We start from the raw sequence: 24,650 nt of genomic DNA, 5'->3' as shown, positions 1-24,650 counted from the left end.
TTCTTGTTGGTGATAATCCAGGTGAGATCTGTTAACCTGTAGCTTGCAGAGAGTCCACTCTTCAATCTTTCTGAAGCAAGGTAGTCCACAGTGCTGTAGTTCTAGATTGTGCATGAGGTGCAGTCTTCAGAATGCAGGGTCTGGTTGGTGAAATCAAATTTCTCAGCATGGACCCTCCTTCCTTCTTGAATTTTAAGCAGCGCATCTGAGAGGGTCGGCTCCTCTCAGATATTTATTCCAGGTTCTCTGGGTCAAGCAGGAGGGCACTCCTGTCCAATGAGGTGCAGGTCAACACGACAGGGTATGACCACTTCATTCAAAGTGTGGCACTATATTCTCCCAGAGAGCACCATGTCTCCAATTTATCATGGCTGATTTTATAGCAGACAGGCAAGGGCTGGCTAAGCCCTCCTTCAGGATGGTCCATCTCCATACTGTCCCTCCCCCTTACACCTGTCCATTACTTCCTTAATCTGGCCAACTGGCTGGGGGGAAAAGGGTAGAGGTGTAAATTAAACTGGTTTCTCCAGTCTGTTCCCTCCTTCCGTTTAACACCCTGGCTGCTAGAGTCATTCTTCCCCTGTGCTGGGCCATAATGGAAATGGGTGGCTTGATGACGAGCTGAGCTCGTCATGAGCACAGCTCCACTGTGGATCATGACGAGCTGAGCACGTCATGAGCACGGAAGGGGTTAGGAACATTATTTACTACCCCTCCCCCTGGCATTCCAATGCCCAGCAATCTTCTCCCAGAAGAGATCCCTAACCCCAGGGATAATTTATCACCCCTTCAAAGCAGCTTGGCCAATCCACTTAACTCTGACCAATCAGGACAGACCACTGGAAGGTTGAATTTTGGCTTATAACATCTTGTCTGTACATTGTAGGATAAATTCAGCAATACCTTATTGTTGGATTTATCAATACCATTCTAGGACGTCCTTGAATTATATTTTATCACCTCCTTGTCATTATTTATTATTTAATAACTTCTTGTCATGTTAAACTACGTGGCTGGGGATTTGCAATGGAAAAAATGACTTTGGGTACCTAATATACCCAAACATTGTAGTTCATCAATTTTTAAGTGCCTCAAACACCAAAGTTGAGTTTGGGACTATTTGTATTCTAAAAACAGTCCTGCAACAGAAGGCTGCTTTTAAACTGACCTCAGCCTTCCGCAGTGCACACATGCAAGCTGCCATGACCTATTATATAGTAGGGACTTAAAAGTAGTTTCAATCCCCCTGCCTGAATATGTTCTAGGGCCTTATAGGGGAGGTCATACCAATCATAGGGGTACCCTAACCCATAGTGTACTCTAGTGTATGTAGGTGTCTTCACTCTATTCTGAGTGTTTTCAGCATAGCAGTGACCCTGGGCCTGGTTAGGCAGAGCCCAGGGCCAGTCAGAGTCAGTTAACACCAGTACCAGTACACAAAAGTGTTAGGGGTGCCTAGGGCACAGGATAGCTTTGCAGCAAGCATTAAATACACATTTGGATTCATAATCCGATTGCATGCACATGGCATACATGCATATTAAGTCTTACAAAACTAAACAATGTTATTTATAGGAAGCAACAACTTTTCATGAAATTAGGATTCTTATATAACACTATGGCTTTGAGTACCTCATACATGCACCCCGAGTTTCATGTTCGGTTGACATTTCAACTGTGAACAAACGCTCTGTGAAGTGCGAAACGTGTCATGACGGGTTTATGGGGATAATAAACCTGGTTATGCTGATTTAAGGACTTGACCCTGGTGTGTGTTTTTTATGACCCGAGTGCTCGCTGGAACTCAGTTCTTTTGCTGATATTGATTACCGGCTGCTCCGCCGGCATCAAGCAACCCCAGAAAAAGGCGAGGGATCTCCCATTGGAGCGTTTTGGCATGGATATATATATATATATATATATATTCACTGAAAAAAACAAAGGTTGCAGGAACGTTATAGTAGGCGAGTGGGTGTCTGATTGGCTGTATGAGTAAGTGACTAGGGGGCAGATCTACAAGCAAGTGACGCGTCAGTATAGATGCGTCACCTTCCCTTAGCCACCAAAAAAGCAAGAGCAAAGTTGTATTCCTGGATGTGGAAGTTTATATAAAAGACAATTGCTTGGAAACGACCCTTCATCGAAAAGTCAGAGCAACCAACGCATCTTTGGAAGCAACAAGTTTCCATCAGCCATCATTGATCTCAAGCATCCCTTATGGGAAATTCCTTTGTCTGCGAATAATTTGCAGTGAGGAAAATTAATGGAAGAAACACAGAGCGGGAACAATAAAGTGCTTCAAACAAAGGAAATATGGCATGGGAATCATAAATAAATGCTGGAACAGATCTAATGACAAATCAAGAATGGAATGTCTCACTCCAAAAAATGTGCAAGAAGACCCCAAGGAGGAACCCATAAGGCTAATCCTAGATTACAGTCAATAGTCTAAGGAAATAGCACAAATTATGAGAAGAAATTGGAAATTTCTACAATTGGACACCACAATTGGTGAAAAAATGGGGCCACACCCGGTAATAACTTACCGAAGAGCTAGAAACTTAAAAGATCAGTTGGTCCAAAGCCATTTTAAAAACAAAAATGTGAAAACAACTTGCTTGAAAACAAAGGGTTTCATAAAGTGCCATAACTGTAAAGTTTGTGAAATTGCGAAACCCACAATAGAAAAAACTATGGCAAACAACAAAGTCTGGCAGATAAAAGAATTGATCACATGCAAGAGTCAGTACACAATTTACATCATTGAATGCCCCTGCAAGTTAAAATATGTAGGGAGCACCATATGCAAACTTAAACGCATACTCGAACATGTTCGTGCCACAAAAAACAAAGATAAAAACAATGCGGAACAATGGGGTAGCTAAGCACATGGAAACCCATCACAATGGAACCTGGAAACTTCTCAAATTCTATGGACTAGAAACGATACCTTCATCAGACAGAGGTGGCAACCGAGAAAAAACTTTATGACAAAAGGAGTCACAACATATTCTGAACTTCCGGACCATGATACCTTTCGGACTGAATCAGTCGGAAGAACTGTACATACATTTGTGAATTTAAAAAAATAGCTTAGTTTAGTATGAATGCATCAGGGAGCTGAAGGAAGGGTTTAACATTGCTCAGCGAAAACAAGAAGAGAGAACACATAACACATGCCCACTGGAGGGCCTAAAACATGGGATCACAAAAACAAAGAATGACTAAGTGAAAAACAGCGACTACCCACTGCAGGGTTCAAAATGGAATAACTTAAAAAATAAAACTTTATTGTCAATGGATGTATAATCACATGCATAAATGCATATAGTGAAATCCCAAATGTCTTATAACAATAAGTTAAATATCGATAATATTGTTTTGCTGGATGAGACATAATGTGTAAAAACAATCACCAACTATTGCATTCATAATTGATTTAATTCATATAGTAAGGAAAAAACTACAGAGCCCAGAATCATCGGTGGTAGTTTTTTTCTTCTTGAGTGACAAACAGGAAACTGTGTAATCATGGCTTCCTGTAAAGAAATGTTTTTAAACCAAGTCACATGAGTAACTGATCGTGAACAAGGTAGACATGGCTACCGAAACGCGTGGGTCAAGCCTGTGCGAGTGTTAAATGGATTTAAGAATAAATTAACCTTCAACAAAAATCGTCTGGAGTTGCGGCTTAATTGTCTCTTTGAAGACGTTGTGTTTGATTTATATATATATATATATATATATATATATATATATATATATATATATATATATTTTCTCTCGAACCTCTTTGCAGGAAAAAAGGATTGAGCCGCACACATCCCGGTTGGTTAAAGGTTTTATTTTCAAAGTGGCATTTTCATTTTCTAATGCATTTCGGTTGCATCTCAACCTTCATCAGAGAGGAGCCACAGCAAACCGAGGCGAAAATAACCCACCCACACGACAATTGCCTTTATAATTTTCAGTGTTCTGTCCCCTGGTGGGCGCCTTGTTAGGCAAATTTGTTAGGCATGCTGGTTCATGTAGTGCACTCTCACCTCATTATTGTTATCCCTCCAGTGGGCGCTGCTTTGATGTTTGTGCTCCATTTGTACCACGCCGGAATCCCCAGATATATGCACTTTCAAACATTTCCAGGCGTCCAAACCAAGGTCCAGTCCCTGGTGGCACCAAACACCCTACGTGTTTCCACTTCTCCACAGATGGTCCATTTGCGGGTGATTGCTGGCGCTCTTGATGGACGGTGCGTCGCTCTGGGCTGGACCAAGCCACTTTAAATTCTCTCGAACCTCTTCACAGGAAAAGGATTGAGCCACACACATTCCGGTTGGTTAAAGATTTTATTCCCAAAGTGGCATTTTCATTTTCTTATGCATTTCGGTCGCATCTCGACCTTCATCATTGAGGAGCCACAGCAAACCGAGGCGAAAACAACCCACCCACACGAAAATTGCCTTTATAATTTTCAGTGTTCTGCCCCTTGGTGGGCGCCTCGTTAGGCAAATTTGTTAGGCATGCTGGTTCATGTAGTGCGCTGTCACCTCTTTATTTTTCACCCTCCAGTGGGCGCTGCTTGGATGTTTGTGCTCCATTAGTACAACTCCGGAATCCCCAGATAAATGCACTTTCAAACATTTCCAGGCGTCCAAACCAAGGTCCAGTCCCTGGCGGCACCAAACACCCTACGTGTTTCCACTTCTGCACAGATGGTGCGTTTGCTGGTGATTGCTGGCGCTCTTCATGGATGGTGTGTCGCTCCGGGCTGGAACAAGCCTCTTTAAATTCTCTCGAACTTCCTCGCAGGAAAAGGATTGAGCCGCACACATCCCAGTTGGTTAAAGGTTTTATTTCCAAAGTGGCATTTTCATTTTTTAATGCATTTCGGTCGCATCTCGACCTTCATCAGAGAGGAGCCACAGCAAACCGAGGCGAAAACAACCCAACCACACAACAATTGCCTTTATAATTTTCAGTGTTCTGCCCCGTGGTGGGCACCTCGTTAGGCAAATTTGTTAGGCATGCTGGTTCATGTATTGCGCTGTCACCTCTTTATTTTTCACCCTCCAGTGGGCGCTGCTTTGATGTTTGTGGTCCATTTGTACCACGCCGGAATCCCCAGATAAATGCACTTTCAAACATTTCCAGGCGTCCAAACCAAGGTCCAGTCCCTGGCGGCACCAAACACCCTACGTGTTTCCACTTCTCCACAGATGGTCCGTTTGTGGGTGATTGCTGGCGCTCTTGATGAACATGAGTGATGTCACTGACCATGTTACGAGTGATGTAATATGTGACGTCATCAGCAGTGCATTGCGGGCGCACGAGTTATAGTTAGCTGAACTAACTATAACAGGGGAATTTCAAAGGTTTTGTATTAGTAAAATGACCAGCTAACTATAACTGGTGTGAAACCTATGTTTTTTTCAGTGAATTTGCAAGGTTTTTTAAATGCTAATTCCTAACTATAACATGGCTGAAACCTATAGTTTTTTCAGTGAATTTGCAAGGTTTTTTTAAATGGTAATCCCTAACTATAACGTGGCTGAAACCTATTTTTTTTTCAGTGAATTTCAATGGTTTTGTAAATAATTTTTAAATGTAATACTTGTTATATTTTTTATACTGATTTACTACATTATTATAAATTATTTATTTTTAGATATAGTATTTGTTAAATCACATTACATATTTTTAATATAATTTGAAAAAAAAATGTTTTTACACCTCTCTGCAACGCAGCCCCCTGGCGTGTTTGCAGAGGGGGAACTAATTCCCCTTGCATACTGGGGGTCCCTGGGGGCCAACTAGCCCACCTGGAACCTCCAGTATGCGCCAGGGAACTGCATTGCAGAGAGTTGTAATGAGGCCACACCCTTTTTTACACCTCTCTGCAACGCAGCCCCCGGGCGTGTTTGCAGAGGGGGAGCTAATTCCCCTTGCATACTGGGGTTCCCTGGGGGCCAACTAGCCCACCTGGAACCTCCAGTATGCGCCAGTGGGCTGCATTGCAGATAGGTGTAATGAGGCCACACCCTTTTTTACACCTCTCTGCAATGCAGCCCCCGGGCATGTTTGCAGAGGGGGAACTAATTCCCCTTGCATACCGGGGGTCCCTGGGGTCCAGCTAGCCCACCTGGAACCTCCAGTATGCGCCAGAGGGCTGCATTGCAGAGAGGAGTAATAAGTCTATGCCCCTTTTTACACCTCTCTGCAACGCAGCCCCTGGCGCGTTTGTAGAGGGGGAACTAATTCCCCTTGCATACTGTGGGTCCCTGTGGGCCAACTAGCCCACCAGGAGCCTCCAGTATGCACCAGGGGGCTGCGTTGCTTTGCCCCGGAGGGCGGCGGTCCCCGGGGCAGTGTGGGGGGGGATTGGACACCCCCCACACTTCTTTATCACTATGCCCCCGCGATTTGGTCCCCCTGGGGGGTAATTTTAAGAAAAACATACCAGGTTTAAAAAAAAATGTGGGCCTTGGGGGTCCTTGTGGGATCACCTTGGCAGGCCTAGGGGGTCATGGTGTTTCTACCCTGCCCCCTTTTTGTGTTCTACACATTTGTTTTTCTGCTTTCTTGTGCCTCTGTCTACTGAGCACAAGATGGCTGCCAACACTTCCTGGTTTGGAGTGTTGACAGCCAATGAGCATGCAGCTTTCTCTGAAAGGTAAGCGCACCGTATGCGTACCGTGCGTATGCGGACCCGTGCATGCAAGGTACGCGCACCCCGTGATTTTTTGAAAAAAAATAAAAGATTTTTTTTTGGCTTGGGTGTTCTTGTGGGACCCCCTGAGCAGGCCTAGGGGGTCAGGGTGCTTCTACCCTGCCCCCTTTTCGAATTCTACACATTTGTTTTTCTGCTTACTTGTGCCTGAGTCTACCGAGGCACAAGATGGCTGCCAACAATTTCTGTTTTGGAGTGTTGACAGACATGGGTAGCCAATCAGCATGCAGCTCGAGCGTGCGAATGTCCGCGCACGTACGCGTACGGTACGCGTATGGTGCGCGAACGGTACGCGGACTCGTGCGCGTACGGTACGCGGACTCGTGCGCGTACGGAGCGCGCTTATAGATATATATATTTTTTGTCTTTTGATTTTCTCAGGAACTACTGGAGGGATTTACACCATTTAAGAAAAAGGGTAATCTGCGAACCGAACTCTACCTTTCTGCCAAATTTGGTGTAATTCCGTTTAGCCTATGGAAAACAGCATGGGGAAAACACGTTTTGGGACCCCCCTTTTTTGCTCAGCCCCCACTTGACGAATCCCCCCAAAACTTTCAGGGAAGGAGCAGAGCGGAGCAGGCCATCTTCTTTGAGAAATTCGCAAAGATTCATCAACCGGCACCAAAGTTATTCCCAATAGAATGTTGCGGATTTCCTATGGAATCTAGGTCCTAACTATAACTACCTACTGGCGACCGCCAGTAGGTAATATATATATATATACTGAAAAACCATATGTTTCAGGGAAGTTATAGTTAGTTGGACATTTGACTCATACAAAACAAGAGAAATTCGCCTGTTATAGTTAGTTGAGCTAACTATAACTTGCGCGCCGGCAATTCACTTCTGATGACATCACATATTACATCAATCATGACATGGTCAGTGACATCACTGATGACATCTTAAATGACATCACTGATGCTATCATCCAGTGGATGTGTGTTTCTGTAAACTTTCAATATTTTTCATGTATAGCTATGCCAAGGTGTATTGAAGAGTGAGTGGATTTACAAGTGCCTGAAGGGATTATTTAGTAGGCACATGACTGACTGTATAAGTGAGTGATTGAACGTGTCTTACTGAATGCATGGGTTAGTGACTAAACTGTGTGAAAGTCTGTATTAGTCTCTCAGTTGGTGTGTAAGCGGCTGCATGGGATGGTAAGTACCTACATAGGTGTCTATATGGGTTATTGATTTCTTGTCTGAGTATCTGCATGAATGCCTGAGTGTCTGTGTGGGTCGGTGGAGGGGGGTGTGACTCTGTGCACAGATGTCTGAGTGGGTAATTCAATGGTTGTATGCATTCAAAAGTGCGTCTGGGAAGGGCTGTATGGGTGTGTTGCTTAGTGAATGAATGTCTCAGTGGTATATCTGTGACTTACCACATATGTTTTACGGCAGTATATTTGAGTGTTGGAGTATATAATTGACTATATGTCAGAGTAAGTTATTTGAAGAGTGGGTGTATAAATGAGTGTCTGCTTGTATCAGTGATTGTATAAGACAATAAGTATTTCTTAGCATCTGCATAAATAAGTGAGGTGGTGTATGTATAAATAACTCAGTTGGTGTATATAACTGTATATAACTGTATATATGAGTATGTAATTCATTCTTTGCATGACTGACTAGGTGTGTGACTAACTCTATGGATGAGTGGTAGAGTGTGACTGTATGTATAGGTGTATCAGTACATATTACAGTACTGTATTGATGACTAACTTATGTGTAAGACACTGGATGTGTGTATAGACCTAGGAAATAGTCTGTGCTATGTAGTATCTGGCATTCTTGTGTGTATGGTTTCAAAAATAGTAGTCTATATTTTAAAGTGTGTGTATCATAGTTTATATTATGGCATCAGTATGTGCATCAGATTATCATGTGGATGATGTCATCAGTGATGTCATTTGAGATGTCATCAGTGATATCATCGGTGATGTCACTGACCATGTCATTAGTGATGTAATATGTGACGTCATCAGCAGTGCATTGCGGGCGTGCGAGTTATAGTTAGCTCAACTAACTAAAACTCTCTTGTTTTATATGAGTCAAATGTCCAACTAACTATTACGTCCCTGAAACCTATAGTTTTTTCAGTGAATATATATATATATATATTTTTTTTTTACTTAAACTATAATTTTTAATAATTCTAAAAATAACAATCCAATCCGTGAGTTTCGTGTTAAATACATACAACTGTTGTGCATTTGAGTTTCGAAGTAGTTGATATTTTTTAATCTACGAATTCTCGGAGATTCTAATTTAAACCTTTCCTCAGTTTGAATTGTATTCTAGAATAAGCTCATCATGTGGGTTTATAGTTTTGATATTGAGCGATGCTTCGTTTCCATGCACCTGTCTGAAATCTAGCATTTGGGAATGTATTGCTTTGTAACGTAAAGATCATATTTTCAGATTATTTAACTATCAAACAAGGGACAGACACACTGGTATATGATTGAAGGTGATTGTTGACGGTTTTTTGTTTTTCAGCTGCCAATGAACACTGTTGCTGGTGGGCATGCATTGCATGTGAAAGGATATGTGAAAGACCAGATTGTATTCTCTAACAGTGCCTCACTGGAATTCCAAAGCAAAGGCTGCTTTGTCTTCATCCAGACTGACAAGTCCAAGTATAAACCAGGACAAGAAGTGAAGATGCGAATCCTAACAGTGTTGTTGGATTTGAAACCGTATGAAACTTCTTTAAATATACATATTCGGGTAGGTTGGCGGTAGAAATGGTATATGCATTTATGCTCATATCTGATTCAAAATTGTGTGTGATTGATGTATGACAATCCCTAGATGTATGAAACCAAGCACCTGTATTTTATGAGGCGGTGCACTCAATCTATTTCTTTTCCAGGATCCACGAGGAAATCTTATTGAGCAGTGGTTGGAAGAGCAAACTGATTTGGGTGTTGTTTCTCAAACCTTTCAATTATCTGAACATCCGCCACTTGGCGATTGGTCCATAGATGTACAAGTAAATGTAAGTTTTAATACATTTATTTTATGTTTTCGTAATTTGTACACAGTTTTATAAAACACAAAAAACATTTGGTTTTGCAATGGGTGAGTCATTAGCAAGTCCATACAGTAGATGCAGACAATGCAAGCCCTTTTTTCACCCCAACGGAAACAACCCATGCCTGGATGAGCCCACCAAAAATAATTATATAGAAAATTTCCACCAGAATATTCTGTCTCTTGTCTTCAAATGGGTTATATCCACCTCTCACTGTCAGCGATCAGTCTGAAGAACTCAAACCACAGCAAATCCTCATTCGAGTCCCAAAGCTCATTAAACATATTATACCATGCTATTTCACATGTTCTTCCCATCTACGAGTGAAGCCATCTTCTATACTTAAATGATACAGTGTTGACTCGGGGTTCCAGGCCTCTACTAGTAAACCATATTCCACAATGGTAGAAAATATCATTTGAACACAGGGTGGGCAGATGTAGGGGTTGGTTAGCCATGACTCTCAGAAAATCTATTGCAGTTACAATTAAAGATCTCTCAAATTTAGATATTTGACCTTCATTTTTTTCCTCATTCCGACTGGATTAATGCCCTTCCCAAAGCACCCCCATACCTAACAAATGAATGCACTTGTGTCCTGATTAGTTACATACAGATGCCACTTTACAAGATGGGTCAAATGCCTAATTTCCCAATTTCTCTATCTTTCAAAATTGACAGGAAGCTGATATCTAGGCTATTTAAAAGAAAATCATTGAAACCTATGACAAATTGCGTCACGGTCAGACAGGATTCCACCTGGGACTAGAAACAGTTAGTTATGATTTTAACTATTGATAATCCTAGAGGTTGATAGTCGGTGTCAATTCATTTGTCTTGCTAAACCTCTCAATCATCAACTGCTCACTGATGTACTCTGATCGATGTATATCATGCCCTAAAGGAATAGTGTGAGTTGTTAAGTGATTTCATTTTATTTAAATCTTGAAAATGGCACATTTTGACCTGAAGTTCGAACTTCTTCAATTTATAATCTGTCAGTAAATAACAACTTTGATTTGCTGGATCTGTGTAGTTACCAAAAACTAGAGGATAGTTTGCCCCCTTCGACTACTCACATGATCTATGACTGGCCATAGTACTGAAAACTTTTAACATCTGTAGATATGATGAATGCCACGTTGATCACAGTGCCAGTGCCAATGGTTTAGAATGAGGCAGTGCTTGTCCCTGTACTAAACCAGTCCCATCTGGAAGCCAGTTTATTCTCTTCCTGTGGCCCAATCTTTCAGTTTCTCTTTCTTTCAAAATTGACAGACTATGTGTTCTGGACTATTAAAAATAAAAATTGAAGTCTATGACAACTTTAATCTTTGTCAAATCTGATTCCACCTGGAAATGGTAGAAGTTAGTTGTGGTTTTGACATTTGCTAATCATATATGCTGATAGTCCATATCACTGCATTTATGTAAAGCTTTCCACAGCTAGCTGCTCACTGATATATATACTTCACAAAGTAAGTAACCAAAACCTTTCAGTATTCTCTATGTACTTATTTCCTAATGAAGAAAGTGTATGTAAAGTGCTAATCTCTTTGAGTCATCTAGCAGACATCTAAAGATAACTGCTGTTTTGCAATGAAGTTGTTGAAACGAGGACGGTGATTTTTCAGCCCATCCTCCGTGAGTTGATTCATCCCTTTGGTTTGATTTCGGCCCACTGCGCACTCATAGTCTGAGTTTCCCTTTCTTTGAACGCCACTTTTAATTTCTGTTTATTGAATTCCCAGATGCATACATTGATGTGATTACCCCCTGAAGTCGTGTTTGACTTGGTTTCCCTGCCTCATGACCCATTTGTAACTTCATTAATTTATATACTTTTCCACTGCCACTTACTTTAAAATTTTGGATCCTTTGGGACCAGTATTGAGTTTGATTCCTTTTATTTTTTCATGCTTTAGGAAGTATGCCCGCTTCCTTCCCCTGTCCTGAGGGAGACCCTCCTGTAAGGTCCTACTACTCCCTTTCGTGTTTTGGGGTCGAAACGTCGACAACTGGTCCGCCTGCCAGCTTCTACCCCGAGCATGATTTTTACTGCAATTTTAGAAGCATGGTTTATCACAATTTATGAACATTTATTGTTTATTTGTCTGGCTCTGTTTTGAAGCCAGGATTAAAAATTGTTTTGATTAAGGTCACTTGACCTTCACTGTACCACTTCCCTAACCCTGCACTATTTCTTTTCACCGACACCCTCCTCCCCTCATCCTATGGGGCACTACTACTTTTTATGATCACAGCATGCATTGTGTGTACAATACACTGTGTTTTGGTGCATTGTGATTAAATAACAATGTCCCTTCAAGTTGATCTCATTTGTTTTCTATTTTTACACTATCTATTGCATATTAACAGTGTTCTGGGACCCCTTCGCTTTATACTGAAAAGCACCCAGGTCCCAGCGACACTCATTGGGTTTACCCTTTTGTTGTAACGCTGTCATGTAACTTAGCAGAAGCTGAAGCAATGTCAGCCTATATTGAACCTTTGTGTTAAAGTGGGGGAGATGGATATATTACTTTGCCTAACATCAAAAGAAGTCATTTATACCCCTCGGGGAATATAGCATATCTTTATTTTATATTTTTGTCGATTTTTAGAGCATTCATTTTGCATATTTTAAGAAGAAAATAGTCATTTGTAATGCATATTGAACTCATAATTTACTGTTGTGGACATCTATAAACTAGCCAGACAGTGCTACCTTGGGGCAGGCTCTCACCGGTGCAGATTTTGACAATTAAGTGCCTGTGCCGAGCACCGGACACCACTGGGTCAAATTAAGCACTGTACCCATCTTGCATGAACCTTGTTCTGATTGATAATTTTCCCTGCAGATTCCCAATCCTTTAGATTATCCCCAGGTGCCAGACTGGATATGGATGATTTCTCAGCGTAGGCGCTTACCATTGGTAGATGCAAAAAGAACAATTGATGGACAGAATGCTGCAAAATGTCAAACATTCATCCCAGTACAGAGATGTGGGCCTAAATCCATCGTTTTTTTGCTCTCCATGCCATGCCGTTTCAGTTCACACCCAGCCATATGCAAATTAGTCTTGACCGTGTTCCACATGGAACAGTCCAACCCGAACTGCCAGGTCAGGTCGTCCCTGGACTGGAAACAAGCATCCTGTGACTGGTAGGGGCATCAATCACCCTCTCATTAGCAAGGCTAGCTTGACTCCAGTGGCATGGAGAGAACGGGATCCACGTCTGGGCATACCCGTCCCACTCGGGGTGACAAATGCAGAAAGAATAATTGAGGGACAGAATGGTCCACAATGTCAAACATTCACCCCAGTACAGAGATCTGCGCCTACATCCATTGTTTGTTTGTCAGTCTTGACTATTCCCCTTGGGAACAGTCCAGCCCGAACTGCAGATTCTCCACCTTTATATTATCCCCAGGTGCCAGGTTGGATGTGAATGATTTCTCGGCAAAGGAGCTTCCCACTGGTAGATGGCATCATGTGGCTCTGCTTCGACTCTGCTCTGCCACAGAAGTGACAGCTGGAGACCTTGCACCCTACACTTCACTCCTTAGGCTGTAGCCGGGAGTTACACAGCACTGCCCATTTTAATACACTCGCCGAATTCGATTTTTAAAAATTGTATTTTACATTGTATTTCACCTCTGCTGACACCCACAAGCATTTTTGCCGTATTTTCATTCTTTTCCGCCCCTTTTTAGCCCATTAGGCTGCTGAGGGAGATGGGTGCTTGGAGGTGGCTGGCAAATTTGAGCGGCCATCTTGGGTTGGATTGGAGGCTGGTTGGTGCTCTAGACTCGGGGGAGCAAGTTAGTGACACGCGCTGTAGCGCATAAATTGAGAAGTCCTTCCCTCCGCGCAGCAGACGCGTTAGCGGTCGCGCCGAAGGAGCGCCTAAGGGAAGCCCGTCTGTGCCCGTCCGTGCCAGGACGGGCCCAGGGACCGGGAGGATGGAAGCGACTCCTGGTTTGGGAGCAGGTAGAATCACGTTTTGTAGAGACCAGCTATTGAGGTTCCGAGATGACCCCGCAGTTCCCTGTCCCCATGTGTTACTCCCCTTGGAGGTAATGATTCCCTGTCCTCTCTGTAAAGGTTTGCTGGGCCCGCAGGAACTGGGTACTTCGTTACTCCCTAAGCCCAAAAAATACTCTTTACTTCTCATTAATTGCCGTTCACTCCCAAAACATGCACATGAAATCCGCATGATATTGGAGGAGCGTGAGTCAGATGTCCTGTTCCTCACGGAAACGTGGTTAACCGAGGCCTCTGACCCGGACTTAGTCTGTGCCCTCCCCCCGGGTTTCGTAATCTGTAGCAATGACCGGCAGATTGGGCGAGGAAGTGGGGTGGCAATTATATATCGAAACTCTTTTAGGTGCCGTATCTCTGAGAGCCCGCTCGCTGACTGCGAGAGCCTCTCGTTTGTATTAATCTTTTCCTCCACATGTTCCCTTTCAGGGATTGTGGTGTACAGGCCTCCTGGAACACACACGAGTTTCTGCGACAATCTTCATGATAAAATCACCCATATCATCAGTAGCGCCCCCAATTTCTCAATCGTGGGAGATTTTAACATACATTTAGACGATCCATCTGCCCCTTCTTCGCAAGCTTTATTGGAAGGACTGGGGATGCTGCAACTCAAACAAATTGTAGCGGGACCTACCCATTTGGCAGGGCATCTAATTGATCATTTCTTTACTAATCTGGATGAGATTATTTGGGATGAGTCACTCTTTGTCCCTTGGTCAGACCATGCGCCTCTATCTTTCACTTGGACCCCGGACGATGTCAGCCGTCCGACCACAACCTCCTAGAGATTGGGGCGTATTTGGTCGAGACTCCCCTTAGAGGAATGGCTATCCATATTAAATAAATCTCCCCCTCTCTTCTGTGCCGATCCTATCGCAGCGAATGAGGCGCTCAACAGGTGGCTAGAGACCTCTCTCGATCCCATCCTGCCTGTAAATGAGATTAATCATCGCACCGGCGAGAATAAACTGCCTTGGTACTTCACTGATCTGAAGGATCTTAAACGGAGCTGCAAGAGGGCGGAAAGAAAGTGGAGAATGAACTTCTCCCTCGAGAATAAAAATGAGTATAGGATGGTTCTCAGGGATTATAAGAAGCACCTTAAAATGGCACAATCATCCTATTACCAAGGAAAAATTGCTGATGCCGCCAATTCACCCAGGGAAATTTTTAAAATCTTTAAATCTCTAGTTACTCCACCATGTCGGTCAATTGAGGTAAATGATCCCCAGAAACGGTGCACCGAATTGGCCCACTTCTTCGCCAAGAAGGTTGCCAACATATACTCAGCTTTTCCACCCCCACGTGTCACCGAGTCCACGATCCCTCCCTCTGGACCGACCTCCCTCACGAAACTCGAGTCCTTTCTGCCACTAGATCTACCTACGGCTGAAGGGCTCCTCAGGAACCTTAAATCTGGCTCCCCCTCTGACATTGCCCCGCCTTCAGTTTTAAAACAGGCCTCTGACATGGTTGTTCCTGTTACCAAGGATGTTATTAACTCCTCTATGGCGGCAGGTGTAGTTCCCCCTCGGTGGAAGCAGGCCAGTGTCAAAGCTCTGCTAAAAAAACCTAGCCTTGATCCAGAAGAATGGTCCAATTATAGACCTATCTCTCTCCTGCCAGGGGTTAGTAAAATTGCAGAGAAATATGTCAACCGCATACTATCAACATTTATTGAGGATGAGAGCACCTTGCATGTCACCCAAACGGGTTTTAGAACAAGGCATGGAACTGAGACTGCTCTGGTCGCAGTAGTGGAGGAGGCAAGGAAAATTGTGGATGGAGGAGGCTGCGCTGCGGTGGTCCTTTTGGACCTCAGCGCAGCCTTCGATACTGTAAACCACACACTCCTTCTCCAGCGGTTGCGGGAGATTGGCATTGTGGGGACCGCCCTTAAGTGGTTTCGGTCCTTCCTTGCTAACATATCCTTTGCAGTTTTTGAGGAGGAAGCAGCATCCAAACAATTCCCACTGCATTACGGCGTTCCCCAGGAATCCTCATTGAGCCTGACCCTATTTAATACCTATATGAGGCCCCTGGCTAATGAGGTCCTTCCCTGGGGAATCCAATTGTTCACCTACGCCGACGATACGCAGTTGGTGGTTTCCCTGGCTAGGGCAGATGCTGTGGATTCCGGGGTCAATAACCTTTCCCCGTGTCTCACCAAGGTCCTCGATTGGATGGACGCCTCTTTTCTGAAACTTAACGGTTCAAAAACAGAGATTATGATGCTGGGATATAAGGCCCCCATCAATCTTGACGCTTGGTGGCCCATATGTTGGGTCCGCCCCCTCCCCCGAAGGAGCAAATTAAAACTCTGGGGGTGTGGCTTGATCCCACCTTTAGTTTTCAAGTTCAAGCCCGTAAGGTCGCCGCTACCTGTTACGGCCTTCTGAAGATCCTACAGAAGGTCCTGACCCTTCTTCCGTTCGAGGCAAGACGGATCCTGGTTCAGTCCTTGATCCTCTCGCGGCTTGACTATGCGAACGCGGTCTACTTGGGGGCACCATTAGGGACCATTAAGATACTCCAGTCAGTCCAGAACTGCGCAGCCCGAATGCTTATGGATGTCCCTAAACACAGCTCGGCGAAGACGGCCATCCGGGCTCTAAACTGGTTACCTGTTCAGGAAAGGATCCAGTTTAAGGCCTTGTGTATGGCCCATAAATCAATAATCAACAAGGGCCCTGCCATTCTGTGCCCTCTCCTGAGGCACCATCAAGGGCCCAGAGCTCTTAGATCCAACCACCGCAATTTGCTTTCTGTCCCGAGGATCAAGCATGCTCGACGTTTTGCAGTACAGGCAGCCAAAAGTTGGAATCAGCTGCCCGATTACCTGCGGCTTGAGCCTAATCATTTACAGTTTAGAAAGCGGCTGAAGACCTTCCTGTCCTGCTGAGTGATTTGTCTGAGATGGGTCAAAAGCGCTGGGATGCCCCCGGGTAGCCAGCGCTATACAAATCTGTACTCATTCATTCATTCAGTTACATATAAGCCCCTCCTAAGCATGGTGACATCAGTTGCTTTCTTTATGCCTTTTATGTGAATACAGTCAACTCCTAACTTTTCCTCTTTAATTAGTTATTTCTTGAAAGTTTGCTCCAGTATGCAATGATTAACAACAATATTGAGTTCTTATTGACATTCATACTGTTGGTATGTGGCTTTGACCTTATGTGTTAGACTATTCTAATTGTCATTAATACTCTGTTCTCTTTTTTTCCCCCAGAAACAAAATCACTATCAAACATTTACAGTGATGGAATATGGCAAGTATTTACCGATTTACATTTTTTTTTAATGATTTCAAAATTCTAAAGACAGGCATTTGTGAAGCATTGAACTTCAATGTAGTTCCACGGAAAATTACAAATAAGTATGAAGTCATTGCTGGTTGACAATATTGTGTATTATAGTATTCTGTTATTCCATATCAATCAAACATTCGTGTAAAACTAGGTAAAACCATTTACAGTCAGACAAAAATAAACAATACAACACAGGGTAAAGTGTGTAGACAGTCTTGAAAGTGGTCAGGCTCCTTGACCATAAATATTGTTTTTTAACAAGGAGTATATGCTGATTATTTTTGCTTGCTTGGTGAAGTTCTTACATGGATTCTCATATATTTCATCTGCATTACAAAGAAATTCTATAGTAATCTAACTGTAAAATCACCATATGGGAGGTAAATGGAAGTGAGAGGGGTTCTTTCTACATAGATGAAAAGGACTGCTCAAAATATATGTGTCCTCTGAAGAATTACATCTATTGGAGGCCCTGAAAAGAGGGAGGGTAATAAGGACACTGAACCCACAAACAAGAAGGTGGAAGGGAGACACGGGCATGAACACTGGGGGAGTGGTAGGATTGGTCAGAGCCACGCATGCCGTTTCCACAAAATCTCAACCATGCATATGCCTCAACCATGCATATGCCTTAACCACACACAAGCGTGATTAAGGCAGTGCCTGGTATAAATGCTGGGATGGGCGATCCCAGGAGCAGAAAGGATCGGGTGAGGTTGTGATGAGGTAAGTGGGGCTGAGTTTCCTTGGGGGTGAGGGTAGTTTTTAGGGCTTGGGGGTTCAGGGTAGTGTTTAGGGCTCCGTGGGGTCAGGATAGTGTTTAGTGCTTGGGGTGTCGGGGTTAGTGTTCAGGGCTCAGAGGGGGTCAGGTAGTGTTTAGGGCTCGAGGGTTGGGGTAGTGATTAGGGCTCAGGGTGGGGAGGTTGGGGTGTGATATTTTCCACGCATCCCTTTACAAGTCATGCCTTTCACTCAAAAATGCATGGTAATGGCATGCATGGTAAAGGCATGCTTTTGTAAAAGCAAGCTTGGTAAAGGAATGCGTTGTTTATACATATTTGTTGTTGGGGCCCCTTAGCAGAGGCTCACGTGGTTTAGCCATGCGTGCCTCTGTTATACAACCACATTGAAAAACATGTTAGAGATTTCTCTTTGACCTTAACTAGGTGTGCAAGTGTGATTTCAAGGATGACCAAAACACCCAACCTCTACCTTTCCGGGCACTAGGGCCCTGAGTAGTATTCCGTTTGCTGCACCCACACAGCAAGTGGCCACTGGACTTGGCTAATTGCTATTTTGAGTATATTATTTTCAAACAATTGTACAGCATAGTGTGGAATATTATTCCCCTACATGGAGCATGTCCAGTGGATATTTATCTCCTTTAGGAGTACTGTCTGCTCACTGTGGATGGTTGAAATGTATACATTCTTTCCTCTGCATCCAAACCTAGAATTAGTTTATGAAGTCAGAAGAATCATCAATCTGAAGAGAAGTGTGTTGTGGTCAATAGCAGTCCAGTGTCTCACTGCTGTTCACTGTGCACATTCTTCCATTGGCACATATGCTATACCATCATCCGGTCCAATTCCAAATATAGTGTGACTGCGCAAATTCACCCAGAACGCAGATAAACATTCTGAAATTATAGCATCTATCGCTGTAATAAAGAAAAACACTTTATTTTCCTGAACGGAACGAAAGCACAAATTCTGATACAAGAAGCATGAGACCACAATATACATTTTTTCACGGCTACAGTCCCACCTGATTACAGTAGAAAGAAGCATTGGTATAGCTAATAGGTCTCGCCTTCGGGACCTTGTCAGTGTTTAGCCAGAGCTATTGGCTTGGTCAATTTCTTTAAACTATACTGTAGAGCATTGTGACTGCTGTGCAGCCTGTTAAATAATTATAATAAAAAAGGTATTATAAGCATTTTTGTTACCTTATATTTAACCTTGAAGACATTATGTACAACTGAACAACCCTATTAAAGCAAACCTTGGTAAATTAATTAGGTTTCGCCTATTTGATTAAAAACAAGCTTGTTGTAAGTTGTAGCTTGCTGAGTACTTGAACAATGTAAGTTACAGAGAGTCTGCAAAAGTGTTAAGCCTTGTTTTTGTACAAAAGGCAATATATTGTACTGTTACTAGTGGTATAGTGCAAATATGTTATAGCAAACTTTTGAAAAATTAAATGAAAGAGGGAAACTATAGAATTAATTGATGTTTTAGCAATATTATGCGTTTAGAGGAGATTTGACAACTTTTGGTCCTGGTGCCACTGCTTCTGCTGCACCATTCAAATCATGACTATATTGCCTGTAAAGTAACTGCACTTGTGACTGCCTGTTAAGTAGTAAAATATTGCAATATTTGGTACTTAGAGGGGTTCCTAGAGCTTTGAGCCCCGGTGCCATTGCACCTGCCGCACCAGTGAAATCATGACCCTATTGCATGCTAGATAAATAAACTTGTGACTGCCTTATTTTGTAGTAAAATTTAGCAACATTCTGGGTGTGGAGGGGTATATAGAGCTTTTGTCCCCAGTGCCACTGCCCCTGCTGCACCATTCAAATCAAGTACCTTTAAACTGCAATGTAACTGCAGTTGTGACTGCCTGCTTAGTAGTTTAATGTAGCAATATTATATGTTTAGAGGAGCTCTGACAACTTCTGGTCCTGCTGCTACTGCACCTGCTATACCATTTAAATCATGCTTCTACCCCTCCATCAACATGAAAACAGTTTTTACAGTTAAGTTGGTACACTTGAAACCTTTTTTGTAACTCAGCCGTGATGTTACACCTATAGTGCCGGCTATTAAAAGAAACAATCCCACATCTGCGCAGCTAACACAGGTTTTCCACATGCACATGTGGGGCAAAACCTGCATCATGGGCTGTACATGCTACCGAAAGACAAACGTCCTCAGCTCCTATACTCCTAGCGAGTGGCAGCTTTAAACTTATATTTTTACAAAAAACAATTTATGCTAAAGTCCATTCAGAAATAGCTAAGGATGTAATTCTCGCCATCTATAGAATATTAAATGAAATAGAAACCAATGAACACATTTCATTTAATGGAACATAAAATGCCAAAAGCCCTTTGTAATAGTAGCACACTTTTTCATTAACTTTTAATCACACACTTCCATTAGCTAATCCCTTCAATCCAGTTGGTTGAACCGTTTTCTCTTTGACAAGAAAATGCTGTTGTCTTACACCTTATTTTCTCAAGGAAGAGGTGAGCAATTGACCCACTCTAGAGCAATGCCTAACAAAGTGTGGTATTTTATTTTGATCCAATTGGAACTGGAGTGTGCTGTCTTTGAAAGAAGTTGTGAGAGAAAGCTGAACAGGATTGAAAAGAGAGTAGAGAAATTCCCATCTTCCTGGTAAAGGACTAGCTGCATTCTGACCTTCAGTTACAAAGGTTTTCACATCATGACTATAGTGACCCTGCTTGTTACAGAAATGTTCTCCTAAGGCTAGAAAAATGTGGAGGATTCTAGGTAGAGCGACAGCTGCATCTACTTGGAAGAAAATGAAAACAACCCATGGTGATTGGACTTTTAGCTCCACTTCTGGCAAATGGAAGTGGCAAAAGGCTGTTTTTCTTGGTATTTCTTAGATGTATATGTCCTTTGTGTCAATGAAGCCTCGCCTCATAGAGTAGGGACACTTGTAACAAAACCGGGGAAGATGTTTGAAACTTTTTTAGAAAATATGGAACTTTGAGAATTCTGATCTCTGGTGACAGTAACAAGATGCCAAACTTACCAGAAGAAAATGTATCTGCAGAGGATATATTTTTAATGATTTCGTTTTTTTGCATATTTTCAACACAATGTAGAAGCTATCACAGATCCCTAAAAAAGATGTATTCAGTCTTGTGGAGCCTGGTCAACCTTGACTACCATCCTTACCGACTAATGATTTTCGACCTCCAATTAGTTTCCAAATGTAAAGGTATAACCTTCTATTGGAATGAACCACTGATCCTTTGCTGACCTCACCGAAACAGGAGTCAGGTGGAATGAGTGTAATAGCTCTGTTCCTCCATAAAACATGACTGCACAGACCCAATAGCCAGTATTCAACCTCTCCCTCCCTATCATCAGTCAGCCATGGACGCTGTCTATGGCCTAGCCAACCACACCGGAATGGCTGTTTTTTGCTCTATTCTATAAATTTCCATCATTTTTGTAACATTTCATTATTTCAAAATTGCCTTATTTTTAAGGAAATTTGTTTGGAGCGTGAAGCCTGGTTCCTTAGGTCCCACAAAGCGACAACGGTCAATCAATGCGTATGAGGAGATGAACTGGTGTAATGCCCCCCTACGTCTATATTTGCCCAAGAAAACTCCACTAGAATGTGGGGCCTAAATCTGAGACAAAGAATCTCTATAAAGGCATAGCGTCATGCCACCACATTCGTTAAAGGTTGGCATTCAAAGGTGGAGCTCAGGCAACAAAAAAACTACGGTCCTCATATTGTCCATATTCAGACCATAGACAGCACAGATGTTAAAGCAAATTCTGTCCTTTGGATAGTCCGCATGAGCAATCAACCCCCACCCCTCCCCCCCCGTATCTACCCTTTGGCCTTACACTCCCTATTTACCATCCCGAGCCAGTAACTCAACACCCCTCTGTGCAGAGATAAAACATGAAGTGGACAGTACTCTATAGCCTAGGTCCTTTAGCAGCAAACCTTTTGCCTGGGCAAGGTGGTCTCCTGGAGACAGATAATTTGTGGCTTGAGTGTGTTCAACTCCTCCCTTACCATCTACTGCTTGTGTGGTGACTTCATTCCATTAAGGTTCCACAACAGAATATGCAATTGCTGGCCAGGACACCTGCTATCGCCAGTCACTCTCATTGATACTCAGACTCTGCGAGATACCCTCATCCATAGCTTTTTCTGCAATCACACCCCATGAAGAAATTGCTAGGTACTGATAAACACCTTTGTTCCCCTGCACTCCAGGTTACTCAATCTAGAATTTTCATTGCTTCCACCCAAAACACTGTGTCTTCACAACCCAACCCAAGTTAATGCCTCCTGGAAACCCCAACTTCCGCCACCCTACACTCCTGGTGGTTCCCATGATGGTGACCCAACCCTCCTCCTCTGAGCAATGCCCTAAAAGGAAAAGACCCAACACTCTCTCTCTCCCCCCTATGCCCCCGGGCAAGCATAAAACTATGCTCCCTAGCACAGGTCAACCTTGGTCTAGACCCCCCCCTCGAATGCACTAAGATGTAGCTGCCATCCAAAAAAGCTATAAGAAATGAAAAAAGATAAGAGTACGAAAAACCCAAGTGAAACTATAAAGCATGAGAAAAAAGATGATATTCGCATAGGAACAACAGAAAAGGAGAAACACAGGGGAAGAGACAGTTACTGTTGCCCTCTTACCCCTCCCCTCAGCCCCAAAGAAAAAATCCAAACATCAAAGACCCATTCCCCCTCCTTCAAAGGTCAAGTCAGTAACCAATGAAAACCATCCCAAAGAGAGACCCTTATACTAAAGGGGAAAGGGGGATCCACAATAAATGTTAAAAGCTTAAATCACAGCCTAAGCGGCTTAGTTGATGTGCTGCCACTTTGAACCTTCATGACAAAAAAAAACGTATGGCCCTCCATTCGGATACACAGGGTTGCGGATTCCCGAAGAGAGACAGTGACCCCCAACTTCAAGAGCGCCGCGCCTCACTGCTGTTTAATGTCAAAAATCGGAGCGGACAAAAAAGTCAACCCACCTGGTTTAGGCAGGCGTTTTCAGAGTAGCAGTGCAGAAGATCACCGGTGGTCCATCGCTGGAACGAAGCAGAAAGTTGTAATCCGGCGGTCGGACCACTGCCACTGCGAGTCTGGCTGTCCATGGACCGCCAAACTCTTAATCAGCCCCTACGTTCTCTCCCTCACACTTTTAGAACCCGTTTTCATACATTTGCCGTGGTTACACAAAGTTCCGCCCTTCATAAAATATTATGGGCAAGTATATCATAGATATTAATGACATGCACATATAGCTGGAGAATGGTGTTATACATAAAATCGAATAAGAAAAATGTAGTACCTGAAAACCTACAAAGATGTAAGGGGTGTGAAGCAAGAAAATTGTCATTGATAAATGAGAAAGACTTCTGACCAAAGGATTTTAAAATGTCAATATAAATTAATAGATCTGCAGAGTAGAAAGACTTTTATATAAAATATTTCAATAGACCACGGTGACCTAGCCCAGTACAAAATATGAAAAGTACCTCTCTACCACACCTAGTAGTTTATTTGCATTACATCTAATACCTGGCGTTCTAGGAAGGAAGTGTATATCCCCCCAATCCATGTACTGTCTTCAAATATTCTCCTTTCTGAGTTAAAATTGTTTTGCTTGTTTTCATGCTGTCGTTTTTCACAGTTTTCACAGATGGTGTTCACCTTAATTACTCTGTGCATCTTTACTTTATTTCTGTTTTAAGCAATCCTTTTTTTCCTGCCCATATTTTGTAATAACGTTGAACAATGATTTAGCTACAAAATGTTAAATGAACATAACTATCTTTTTAAATGCGAAATGTATATATATTTTCATTTCTGTTTGATCTTTTTCAGTGTTGCCAAAGTTTGAAGTTATTTTATCAACATCCTCTCATCTTTCGGTGAACAAACGTGAATTAACGGGGACCATCACTGCAAAGTAAATATTTAATTGCACACCTAACATGAGTGTCAATGTGTGCGTCTGTAGTTTGGGGGCACACACATTCCTTACTGGATTAAAACAAATTCCTCATGGTTAAATTGTAACATTATGGTGACGTTACAAAACCTAGAAACTACTGAAATGGTGAGCAGTGGCGAGCCCTGAACCCAGAGAAATTGAGTCTCCCTGTTTCTGACAGTTTTTAGCGGGCTCTTGGTACCCCCAGCTTTCCCTCTAGCCATGCCCTGATCCCAACCCCCATTTCCCTTTGGCCATGTGCAGAAGGGTATGCAAAGATGTATTGCACACAGCCATCATACGAACATAACTTCGCGAGATCTTTCTGTTTTATGTTAAATAGGTTATGTTCTGCTTTCTTTTTTTTTGGCAGTTTTTTAACCTGTTTTTGGTTCTTAAACGCAGCATGCTAATGTAACCTTTTATGCAAATAGAAAACACGTTTCACAGTTCTGGGATGTCACCTAAATCCCAGGGTTAAGGAGTGTTGCCTTTCCCCTTATGTGGCCTCGAAGAACAGTCAAGATATGCAAATGGTTGTTGAACTCCTTGCACTGACTAATGGTGGCCAGTGCAAAATCTTTGTCACGAAAATCAGTTTGTGTCTCAACCCCTTCTAAAACTACATGTTCAACTATGCTCAAACATATTGGTGCATTTTTGTATAATATTTCTTTATTGCATTTTCATGGATAGAACATCACCATAAAAAAACTAAGAGTTTTCACCGTAACATAAAACGTTACATGGCATGCATCGAGAAACAGTGGCACACA

The 24,650-nt window shown here is 42.7% G+C and overlaps 1 protein-coding gene across 1 annotated transcript in view; it reads left to right on the top strand.

Annotated features, from left to right (window-relative positions):
* Positions 1–24,650, top strand: part of LOC147707493 (CD109 antigen-like) — an 899,009-nt gene that overhangs the window by 302,716 nt on the left and 571,643 nt on the right. Inside the window, exons 4-7 of the mRNA XM_086926509.1 lie at positions 9,235–9,465; positions 9,611–9,736; positions 17,054–17,093; positions 23,766–23,850. Coding sequence (XP_086782635.1) covers positions 9,235–9,465; positions 9,611–9,736; positions 17,054–17,093; positions 23,766–23,850 — 482 coding nt within the window. The remainder of the gene's footprint in view (positions 1–9,234; positions 9,466–9,610; positions 9,737–17,053; positions 17,094–23,765; positions 23,851–24,650) is intronic.

The sequence above is a fragment of the Lissotriton vulgaris genome, chromosome 6, assembly GCF_964263255.1.
Source record: "Lissotriton vulgaris chromosome 6, aLisVul1.2, whole genome shotgun sequence".
NCBI lineage: Eukaryota > Metazoa > Chordata > Amphibia > Caudata > Salamandridae > Lissotriton > Lissotriton vulgaris.
Note: the sequence above shows the minus strand (reverse complement) of the source record. Positions and strands in the feature narration are given on the sequence as shown.